The sequence below is a fragment of the Camarhynchus parvulus genome, chromosome 23 (genome assembly GCF_901933205.1).
Source record: "Camarhynchus parvulus chromosome 23, STF_HiC, whole genome shotgun sequence".
Classification (NCBI taxonomy): Eukaryota; Metazoa; Chordata; class Aves; order Passeriformes; family Thraupidae; genus Camarhynchus; species Camarhynchus parvulus.
In genome coordinates this window covers 3,598,890-3,610,400 of record NC_044593.1, presented here as the reverse complement: position 1 = coordinate 3,610,400, position 11,511 = coordinate 3,598,890, and the positions used below count along the sequence as shown (strand labels likewise).

The 11,511-nt window shown below is 47.7% G+C and overlaps 2 protein-coding genes across 2 annotated transcripts; one reads left to right on the top strand and one right to left on the bottom strand.

The window, feature by feature from the left end:
* Positions 1-203: 203 nt before the first annotated feature.
* Positions 204-5,973, bottom strand: DNALI1 (dynein axonemal light intermediate chain 1). The gene is made up of 6 exons (XM_030964655.1): positions 5,878-5,973; positions 5,676-5,755; positions 5,427-5,596; positions 4,226-4,404; positions 1,465-1,629; positions 204-546 (listed from the first exon to the last, which is right to left on the bottom strand). Exons 1-6 carry the CDS (start codon positions 5,956-5,958, stop codon positions 511-513), a joined length of 711 nt encoding a protein of 236 aa, XP_030820515.1. The 5' UTR covers positions 5,959-5,973; the 3' UTR covers positions 204-510.
* A 100-nt stretch (positions 5,974-6,073) lies between these two features.
* Positions 6,074-10,505, top strand: SNIP1 (Smad nuclear interacting protein 1). The gene is made up of 4 exons (XM_030964588.1): positions 6,074-6,223; positions 6,299-6,401; positions 7,497-8,068; positions 9,068-10,505. The coding sequence occupies exons 1-4, from the start codon at positions 6,078-6,080 to the stop codon at positions 9,330-9,332; spliced, it is 1,086 nt and encodes a 361-aa protein (XP_030820448.1). The 5' UTR covers positions 6,074-6,077; the 3' UTR covers positions 9,333-10,505.
* The last annotated feature ends 1,006 nt before the right edge of the window (positions 10,506-11,511 follow it).

Sequence of the window (11,511 nt, the reverse complement as noted above, 5' to 3'; positions counted from 1 at the left end):
CAGTCACTGCTGATGGTTCTGATGAAGGATTTCCATGTACAGTTGACAGCAGCTTGCAGCTACTCAAGGAAATGCTCCCAAGACACCTGTCTAAGAGTGAGCTGCCATTTCTTTCTTGGTGTATGTGACTTACTTTGCTTGTAGGCACTTCTATATTTCTGAATCTTCTACAACATTTTCAGATTAATAATGTCAGAGAGATGTTTGCATTTAAAAATGTTTATTAGTTATTGCTTTGAAGGTCATTAGCACATTACCAACAGGCAAGTTCCAGACAAGTTCACTGTTCAAAGAGCTGACTGCTGAGATGGCTCTGAAGGAGGGAGCAGTAATTAATAAAGCTCTTGAATTTCAACTCTTCAAGAGAGAAAGAAAGAACACAGTTACACTGCCTGCTGTTACTGGTAAGTGAAAACTCAAGATCATTTTAGGAAGACAAATCTTTCTCACTAATTGCAAGCTTCTTGCTCTGACAGCTCTTCTGAGCCTGCCTTGAGGACAACAAAACAATTAATTCTTTGCTGCAATGATGCATTCAAGTTGGGCCTGAAAAACAAATGAGACAGTGGGACAAATTAGATTTCCTAACCGAAAAAATAAACCTTCAGTGCTGTGAAAGGCTAAATTTTCTGTTGGATGTTCACAGCAAGGAGCTGAGGGATGCTGTGCTGCTGCCAGGAGAGCCAGGCCAGGTTTGTTCCCCAGCAATTCCATTCCTACATGTTTTATAAATTAGTTTGTCGTTCCTGGCATGCACACTTGTTGCATTCTGAGGAGAACAGAGCTGGCCTTGGCTTCGTACAATGAGAGATTCTGTTTAGAATGTGAAGCATTGAGGAGGAAATTAAATAAAAGCTGTTGAAACAGTGGTCTGAATTCTCAGATTTGAAGCTGGACTGTGTGAGCTAAATTAAGTATTTGGCTCTCTAGCATTTGGAACATGAACTGACTCCGGGACAAGAGTAGCTGGGAACAGCAAATTTTGTGATTATTGAGAAAATTTGATGCCAGTTAGTGGATGGATGGGAGCAGCTACAATAACCCTCAGCAGTAGCACACACAGCTGGTCAAGTACAGGTACTTCAAGGAAGAATCTGATCTAGGATTTTGTGTCCTAAGACATTCCAAGGCAGCCTGAAAATCTGAGTTAAAAAGTAAGATCTGCAGGAAAAGCAGCTTGCTCTAAGGGAAATGTTTTTAACTGTAGCCAGAAACATTTGATGCTCTTCAGGGTGACATTCTTTCCTTATTTAAAAGATGTGGGGTTTGTTTTTCCTTTTAAAAACAAAGTACAGAGCAGAAGCTCTGTTCTCCCCAAAGCCACAAGCACAAATAATTATCCGGTCCCTGCACAGTTGTTCTTGGGTAATATTTAATGTTAAATGGTGTGTTGTGTTACTAGGGCTTTAATGGTTTTAATGAGAATTTTACCACTAGTATTTGGAATTCTGGATTTTTACTGACCTTGAGCTGCTGGTTTGTCCGTTTGAGGAACAGAACCTCCTCACTGTGTTTCTTCTCTTCTATTTCTCTCCGTTCTGTTTCTTGCCTTTCAATGGCCTCACATTTCGCTTTCTCTTCACTCACTTGTTTTTCCAGCTCCTCCTTCTCCTCTTCCAGCTCTGCAATCTTGGGAAAGAGTACAGATGTCTCAAGTTTTGTTGGAGAACAGTCAATTTTCAGTTCAGATGGGACTGATGCCTTGAGAGGCTACCTAGAACAGAGGCTAGACAGAGTTAAAGGAATGAAGGAGGTTTTATTAAAAGGCCTTCAAAGGACACACCTTGGGCAGTACAAGAGTCTGGCCAAGGCTACACCCAAAATGCACCATGAGTTAAGAGTTTTCATACTTTTGTAAGTATTGGTTCATTTACATATTGGAGTTAATTGTCCAATTACAGCTTCAGGTTAGGAAGTCCCATCCTCCCAGTTTGCTCTCCTCAGTTTGCTGTCGTTCACACTTTTTGGGCCTGAAGCTATAATGGTGTTCTCAGGAAAGAAAAAAGGATGGTTTTGGCTAACTAAACTGTGAGGAGAAGTTGCTAACACTCTATATGAAGTTCAGAGTTATTTACTAATGCAGTGCAGAATCTGAAAAATAGAAGAGCTAAAATTTAAGGCGTCAGGACAGAGTAGTGTGTGGTGCAGTCTTTAAAGCTGTACAACAAGCTTCAGAAGTGCAGCTAAGCCCGAGGAGAGTGAGCCGAGTATTTTGATGGTCTTTGCTGCCATCCTGTGGAAATGGAAACAATGAGTTTAAGGATAGAAAATCTGCTATTTTCATGTGCAGAAAGCTCCATGACAGGGCCCCAAGGCGTCATTCACCTTGTCTCACTTTAATTTTCAGTGAAGACTTGAGAAAAGATAACAGGTTTCAGTAAAATAATTGTATTATATTAATTGGGATACTAGGACTAATTAAACTCTTCTTTTGCATTGTTTTCAACAGTAAAAGGGAAAGAAATTCAGTATCATAGTTCATACATGGCGAGCAGAGACAGCAGATTATGTTTTTAATGTAATTATTTAGAATCTGTTGTACAATTGGAAGCTGTAAAGATTTAATGAGCAGAAATTTTCTAAACACTATCAAAGAAGGATCTTCCCTTAAAATAACCCGCCACAACAGAAGAAATTCTTGACATAAGAAATTTTCTAAACACTATCAAAGAAGGATCTTCCCATAAAATAACCTGCCACAACAGAAACTTGACATAAGCACTGTAAGGCAAACAGGAAGGTGGAAGGTGGAGGTTTGGAATTAGCATATGGGATGCAAATTCCACTGTGCAGACTACAGGAAAGGAAACAACTTTCCCACAGTCTGCACAGTGCCTGCAGAGCGCCTTGGGGGAACCTGCCAAGGACATATTTTATGAAAAATCCTTTTGCTAGGATTTTTCTCCTGAGAAACGGAGAGGCCTCAGAAATGAAATGTAAACAATGATTATGTGCTGCTGTGGAATGCAAAAAGGTCCATCTTTGATTGGTCTCATGTGATTGTTTTTAATTAATGGCCAGTCACAGTCCAGCTGGCTCAGACTCTCAAGAGTCCCTGCCCGCCAGGGACTGGTCAGCCACAAGATTTTATTATCATTCCTTCTTTTCCTTGCTAGCCTTCTGATGAAATCCTTTCTTCTATTCTTTTAGTATAGTTCTAATATATAATTTTCTTTTAATATAATATATATCATAAAATAATAAATCAGCCTTCTGAAACAGGGAGTCAAGATTCTCATCTCTTCCCTCGTCCTGGGACCCCTGTGAACCATCACCCAAGTAGTTTAGCAAGGTTTGGGATGGATGAAAGTTTGACAAGAAAGTCTCACAGATATGGATGCTTAGCAGGAAGATTTTTAAATGTAGAGTCTGATGAAGGAATAGAAATGAAAGCAAGTTTTGATATAGAAGAATAGAATTGCTGAGCCAGTCTTACTGGCTAACCAAGGAGGCAAAGGGGGTGTTAGTTAGAAGGGGGGTTTATGACTTAGGGCAAGGATAAACCCACCCCAAACAAGATGTTTTTACCAAGCAGAAAGAGAGCACAGGCAAACAAGTCAGAAAAGTTGCAAGTAGAAAAAAGGTCTCAGAATTTTCCACTGCAAGAAAACTGAAAACCAACTTCTAGCTTAAACTGTAATGTACTGACTTTTAGTGGTTGGAGAACAGTAACATGAATATGGTAATTCTAGCAGTTATGATAGGCTATAGATAAAAGTTAAGGTATTGATTGGTTCTACTGTATTAAGATGCTAAGTAAAGAAAAGTATAGAATGCAATGTAACCAAAATAAAAGTATAGAATGCATTGTAACCTAAACTCAGGGTCTCCAGGCCTGCCTGCAGCTGGAGCTGACAGCTGTAGGCACAGCTCTGCCACCCACCACCCTGGACTGCTGTAACCACTTCGATGTACTAAACTGCATTTTGGAGAGCAGCCTGGAGTCCCACATCCCTCATTTCATCTCTTACAGTGGCGCCCAATGTGTGGCACCATTAATAAGAGCCTGAATGAGGGATGCAGGACTCCAGTCCTGCCTGCAGCTGGAGCTGACAGCTGTAGGCACAGCTCTGTCACCCACGACCCTGGACTGCTGAAACTCTTGGATACAATAAACTGCATTTTGGAGAGCAGCCTGGAGTCCCACATCCTTCATTCAGGCTCTTACAGCAAGGAAATCTGCTTACACCCCGTGGCTTACACCCCTTTAGTGCAGGTGGCTCACCCTTTTCTCCAGGTGGGCCTTGCCCTGCTCGGCCTGCAGCGCCTTGCGCACGCCGAAGGCCACGCTGCTCTCGTAGAGCGCCTGGTACGCCGACAGCGTCAGCTGCAGCTCGTCCCGCACGCGCAGCAGCAGCAGCCCCCGCTCCGCGCAGCTCACCGTGGTCTGCCGGATCAGCTCGTCTGCAAGGGAGGAGGGACAGAGCCTGCAGTGCCTCCGCCATGGACACGGCCGCTCGTCTCGCTGTCGCGCTGGTTTTTGAAGAATTTCTAAGCGTTCTGTGGTTTATATTCCTGTAACGAACTTTCTCACACGCTTTGTGTAAGTAACTTGTTGTTTTGCAGTGTTTTATGGAGGAGGAGGAATTTGATGGGCTGTTGGTTTGTGCAGTGTCATTGGAGAGGTGGCAATTTCACCCTCCAATCCACTGTCACAGCTAAGAGGGTAACTAGGAGGATTTAAGGCTGTTTTCCACATGCAGGCAGCCCCTCACCTTTGGGAGCCCAGCACTGTGTCATTAGAGTGTGTAACACACACACAGCTATAAGTAACTTTAAATAAACTTGGTTGAAGTGCAGCTAACCAGGTAACTAGGAGGATTAAAGCTGTTTTTCACAGGCAACCCCTCACCTTTGGGAGCCCACACTGTAGAGTGTGTAACACACACACAGTTGTAAGTTACTTTAAATAAACTTGGTTGAAGTGCAGCTAAGAGGGTAACTAGGAGGATTTAAAGCTGTTTTTCACGTGCAAGCAACCCCTCGCCTTTGGGAGATGAGGACCATGTCATTAGAGTGTGTAACACACACACAGCTATGTTACTTTAAATAAACTTAGTTGAAGTGCAACTGAGAGGGTAACTACGAGGATTTAAGGCTAATTTTCACGTGCAGGCAACCCTTCACTTTTGGGAGCCCATACCATAGAGTGTGTAACACACACAGCTATAAGTTACTTTAAATAAACTCGGTTGAAGTGCAGCTAAGAGGGTAATTATGAGAATTTAAGGCTATTTCCCACGTGCAGGCAACCCCTCACCTCCGGGAGCCCAGCACTGTGTCATTAGAGTGCATAACACACACAGAGCTATACGTTACTTTAACTAAACTCGGTTGAAGTGCAGCTAAGAGGGTAACTGCGAGGGTTCGAGGCTGTTTTCCACGCGCAGGCTGTCCCCAGGGTGAGAGCCGTGCCGGGCACTGACCGAAGCACTGCGTGTAGAGCTCCCTGCGCACGGGGCACAGCCCGGTCTCCCGCGCCTGCCGCTGCTGCAGCTGCCGGTCCAGCTGTTCCTGCAGCTGCACGACGTCGCGGCGGGTGCTGGGCGCGGTGGACACCTCCTGCACCCAGAGCTTCTGCGCCTCCTCCCACTCCCTGCCAGACAAGCACCGGCCGTTACCGGAGGCACCGGGCGCCCCCCGGGCACCGCCGGCCCCGGCCCGGCCCCGCTCACCGCGGCGGCAGGATGAGGTTCAGGAGCTCCTGCGGCTGCTGCGTGGCGGAGAAACCGGCGGGGGTGCGCGGGGCCTGACCCTGCGGGAACACGACAGCACAGCGCCGTAGGAGCGGGCAGGGCACCGCGGCACGCTCGGCCGCCGGCCCGCTCAGCCGCGGCGGAGCGCGGTGCCCCCCTGCGTGCCCCTGTGGGCGCTCACCGCCGCGGAGGGCCTGTCTCCTCGGCGGGACACCAGCACGGGCGGGCAGTACCGCAGCAGCGACTCCGGCGGCGCCGCCATGGCGGCCGCGGCACTGTCACCATGGCGACCGCGCCGCGCAGCAACGCCCGGGCGGAAGCGCTGGAGGGCGGAAGTGCCGGCGGGCCGGAAGTGGCGGCACTTCCGTCGGGACGGGCGCCATGGAGGCCGCGGCGGAGGAGCGGCGGAGAGAGCGGCGGCGGCGGCGGGAGGTGGCGGTGAAGGCCGAGCGGCGGAGCCCCCGGCGCAGTCCGTCGCCGCCGAGCGAGGAGCGGCGGGGCCCGGCAGGGTCGCGCGCGGGCAGCAGGTGAGGAGGCCCAGCCGCTCGGCCCCGCCACGCTCGGCCCGGCCCCGCCGCTCAACCCCTCCCGTTGTTCCCCAGGTCGCCCCGGCGGAGGAGCAGGTCCGGGAGGAGGAGCCGCTCCCCGCGAGGCAGGAGGAGCCGCAGCCACAGCCCGCACCACGGCGCCGTGAGGGTGAAGCAGGTGAGCGGGGCTGTCGGTGCAGCGGGGCCCGGCGGGCGCGGCTCCCGGGGACTCGGCCGTGGCGGGCACAGAAGGCGCCTCTTCATTTGTCAGTTCAGGCTGGGCTCTGCGTGGTGTCCCGTGAGCACAGGGGGGATCTGGGCGACTCAGGAGCTCCCGCTGCCCAGCTCGGGCCGTGCCAGCCGTGCCTGGAGCTGCTGTGGGAGCCCTGCCGGTGCCACAGCACAGACAACCCTGGCAGCTGCGTCCTTTCCCCAGAGCAGGCTGCACTGCCGCTTTCTGATGCTTTATTCGATGCAAATTGCAGGAACCCAAGTAGTTTGGCAGGGAAATCTGTTCCACGTGGTGTCAGAGCTGCACCCCAGCAAGATGGTAACCCCCTTTCTGCATCCTCTGTAAATATTCCCTGTATGCCTGCATCGATGCCACTTCATTGTCACCAGTGGTGGGTTCAGCCGTCACAGCCTCATTTCCCTGTGTGCACAACCACGGGTGTTCCTCCCCATGCCTCAAATCAGAGGTTGGGTGGTGTGGAAAACCCAATATGTGTTTTCCCAGTGTGTGGGATTGGGATTTTCTAAAAGGCTGAGGCAGATGAGCTGCTGTTTAGTTCATGTTTTTACAGTTTAAAAGTTCATGTTTTTACAGGTTAAAAAGTTACAAGACTCTTAGTTACAAGCCATCTTCCAGTACTAGTGAGAGCTCGGGGACTGGCAGGAGCTTGGAAGGAATTTAAAAGGATTTTTGAATTGGTTTTGGTAATGCAGGTGGTTTTTTCACATAAGTAAGAAAAGTGAGTTTAGTTTGTGTTTGTAAGTATAGGTTAAAAAGTTACAAGACTCTTAGTTATAATCTGTCTTCCAGTACTGGTGAGAGTTTGGGACTGGGAGGAGTTTGGAAGGAATTGAAGATGATTTTTGAATTGTTTTTGATAATGCAGTTGGTTTTTTTGGTTTTTTTTTTGCATAGGTGAGTTTAGTTCATATTTTTACAGTACAGCTTAAAAAGTTACAAGTTCTACTTAGTTATAAGCTGCTGATTTTCTAAAATGCCGAGGTAGCTGAGCTGCTCTTTGACTCCGGCTGTCCCTTCCAGGAGCGGGAGGATCACTGTGGCAGGGGGAAGGAGGAGAGGAAGCAGAGGCACCCAGCAGAGCAGGAGCAGCGGCGGGACCGGGACAGGAGCGGGGACAGGGACAGGCACAAGGAGCACGCAGACAGGAAGAAGAACCCCGGTGACCGGCTGGGAGCTCGCAGCCACGATCGGGACGCGCAGAACCTGCGGGAGCAGCAGGCGGAGAGGGAGCTGCACAACGAGAGGAGGCGAGAGCACCGGCAGGGCGAGCCCAACGCAGAGCCCTGGCAGGCGGAGAGCAAACAGAAAGAAAAACCCGCCGCCAATAAGGAGAAACCGAGCTTCGAGCTGTCGGGGGCGCTGCTGGAGGACAGCAACACCTTCCGGGGCGTGGTGATCAAGTACAGCGAGCCGCCCGAGGCGCGCATCCCCAAGACGCGCTGGCGCCTGTATCCCTTCAAGAACGACGAGTTCCTGCCCGTGATGTACATCCACAGGCAGAGCGCTTACCTGCTGGGCCGGCACCGCCGCATCGCCGACATCCCCATCGACCACCCCTCCTGCTCCAAGCAGCACGCCGTCTTCCAGTACCGGTGAGACTCGGCGGTGGGAGGAGCTTGGGAGGAGTTTAAGGGTTTTTAATTGGTTTTGATAGTGCAGTTGTTTTTTGGTTTTTTTAATTTTTTTTTTTTACATAGGTAAGAGAGTTTAGTTCATGTTTTTTACAGTATAGTTAAAAAGTTACAAGTTCTACTTAGTTATAAGCCATCTTCCAGTACCGGTGAGAGCTTGGGAGTGGGAGGGGTTTTGAGGGAATTGAAGATGAGATTTTTGAATTGGTTTTGGTAATTCAGTTGGTTATTTTTCCTACATAAGTAAGAAAAGTGAGTTCAGTTCATGTTTGTAAGTATAGGTTAAAAAGTTACAAGGCTCTTAGTTATAAGCTGCCCTCAAGTACTGGTGAGAGCTCAGGAGTGGGAGGGGTTTAGAAGGAATTTAAGATGATTTTTGAATTGATTTTGATAATGCAGGGTTTTTTTTTCCTACATAAGTGAGAAAAGTGAGTTTAGTTCATGTTTTTACAGTATAGGTTAAAAAGTTACAAGGCTCTTAGTTATAAGCTGCCCTCAAGTACTGGTGAGAGCTTAGGGACTGGCAGGGGTTTTGAAGGAATTTAAGATGAGATTTTTGAATTGGTTTTGGTAATTCAGTTGGTTATTTTTCCTACATATGGAAGAAAAGTGAGTTTAGTTCATGTTTGTAAGTATAGGTTAAAAAGTTACAAGTTATACTTAGTTATAAGTTGTCTTCCAGTACCAGTGAGACTCTGGAGTGGGAGGAGTTTGGAAGGAATTTCAGGTTTTTTTAATTGGTTTTGATAATGCAGGTTTTGGGTTTTTTCCTACATAAGTAAGAAAAGTGCGTTTAATTCACATTTTTACAGTGTAGGTTAAAAGTTGCAAGACTCTCAGTTATAAACCATCTTCCAGTACCTGGAACCCCACCTCCCCGCAGAGCACAATTTCTGCCTCTGCCGCTTTAGAGGCACGTTTGGGGTGTCTCTGGTGGCTCAGCAGTGTTCTTTGTTGCAGGCTGGTGGAGTACACCCGAGCAGACGGCACCGTGGGCCGCAGGGTGAGGCCCTACATCATCGACCTGGGCTCGGGGAACGGCACCTTCCTCAACAACCAGCGCATCGAGCCCCAGCGCTACTACGAACTGAAGGAGAAGGACGTGCTCAAGTTCGGCTTCAGCAGCAGGGAGTACGTGCTGCTCCACGAGTCCTCAGACAAATCTGAGGCCAACGCCAAGGACGATGATGAGGATGAGGAGAAGGAGGAAGAGTCTGACAGTTAACGGATGAGGGAGAAGCTGGGGAGAGGCAGAGGAGAGAAACTCCTCACGGTCGAATGGGACTGGGATGTGAACGCGGAGCATTGCAGCACTGATGCCTCTTGTTGCCTTAAAGTCCTTTCTCTGTTGCTGGTCTGTTCCCATTGTTTGTTTTGGGGGGCTTTGCTCGTTATTCGTGTTTGATAGTTTTGCATATCAGGAAATACAGCTTTATTTTATTTTTCTCCCAACAAGCCGAAGAGCACCTGGACGTGAAAACTCTTGGTGCTGGAAACCCTCCACAGATGTTGCCAGACTCCTCCAGCAAACCATGTCAAACACAGACAGCATCTGGAAAATTATTTTTATGATTTGTTTTGTTATAGCCCTTTGAAAATGCTACAGACTGGAAGGTTAGTTAGAGAGTACCTGATGCACGTCCTGTTCCGTAGTTTGCCAAATTCCTCTGCCTGTTGGGAGTTCTGACAGCAGAATTTACCTGGATCGCTGCTAAAATGGCAGAAATGTGGCAAAGATCCTCATGTATTTGTATGTTTTTGGTATTTAATTTGTCTCATGGTGACTGAGGGATGGGCATTTCACTGGAATTCCGCCTGGAAATCACAAGGGAATGTGAAACAGAAGTTAAACAGTTCCTGGAATTTCAGGTGATGAGACTGTGACCCTAGTTCCCTGTTCCCACACATGATGCTGAAACTGTCCTGGATGTGGAGTGTCTGGGTTGTAAGCTAGAGCCCTTATTTCTGACCCCACCCCAGGGTTTGTTTGTGTCAGACAGAAACACCTTTGATAGGGTGACATGTTTTAACCAGTTTGCACTATTTAAGTTCTCTTTTTATAAAAACTTACCCAAGTCCTTTGTTTAACAGTGAAGAAGTCAGTGTTTAGGGAGAGAAGCACCAGTCCCACTCACTGGGAGTTGCAGAGTTTTTGGTGTCTCTCCACCATTGCTTTATGTTCAATGTGTGTGTCCCACACGTCACTGACTCACCTGGGTGTTTGTGGTCTCACCTGTTCGTCCCTGCTGTGTACAGACTGTACACAAAGGTGCTTGTTGTACACATGGATAGTGTAAATATGGGGCATTGCTGTGGGGTTTCAGATGGGTAGGATGGGGTTTGAGCAGGAGGAGCTCCTTTATATCTACTCCAAGGGTTTTTAAATAAACAATTTGTAAATTTAGCCTTGATTGCTTTCAGTTGTGATATTTTTCTAGTGTCCTTTGTTTTTTGTTTCAGCACTTGTTTCTGCAGTAAAGAAACCAAATAACTTCAAAACTGCACAGTTTGTATCCTGGAGAAGCTGTGAGCACAGGAGGTTTGTATCACTCCCCTTTCTCACCTCAGGGTGGCTCATTCTGTGTGCCTTGACAGGGTTCTCACAGGAATGGGAAGTGACAGAATTGCTGTACTGCAAAAGGGCAAAGTGGCCCCCAGTGTCACTGCAGAGGATCAGAGTGAAACAGTTTAATAGGATCACAGAAGAGTTTGGGTTGGAGGTGTCAGGAAAATTACTCCACAAACACCAGAGGTTTGTGTCCAAAAAGGAGACAGAGGAGTCCTGGAACTTTATCCCAATAAAGGGAGAGGCCATGGGGCATTCCCCATGGGGTTTCTCAAACTGTTAGAGGATGCAGCCTCCTTTTTATCCCAATTTCCCAGCTGCATTTCCCTTCTCTCTTTCCCCACTGACTGAGGTACTTGAGAGGCTCAGACTTCCCAAAACACCTGATACAGACCCCCTTCTAATGTATACCCCAGTTTTTTCCTTGTGTGAATCAGTGGAATTCCTATGGAATCTATGCTTCTTCCCATTGTTTCTTTCATCTCTCAGTATCCAATTTTATTTATTAGCAGACCTTTTGTTTGTAAAGACAAATCCCTCTCAAAATGGAATCATTTATCAATTAGCAAAATCATTTATCAATTAGCAGAATCCTTCCCGTTGCTTCTATTATCTCTCAGCGCTGGTTTTATCTAGCCACGGCTTGTTTGTAAAGACAAACCTCTCATTCCTTGCAGAGTGACTCTAAAGACCACAGAATCAGGGAATATCTGAATTTTTAGCAGAATTTTTAGCGGCAGAACCACGGTCCTGCCGACCAAACTACCCCAGGGTATTGCGTTTAGTGACGGGATTTCGGTCCGTGCAGTTATTAGGGCAGAAAGCTTTAGGACTTTGA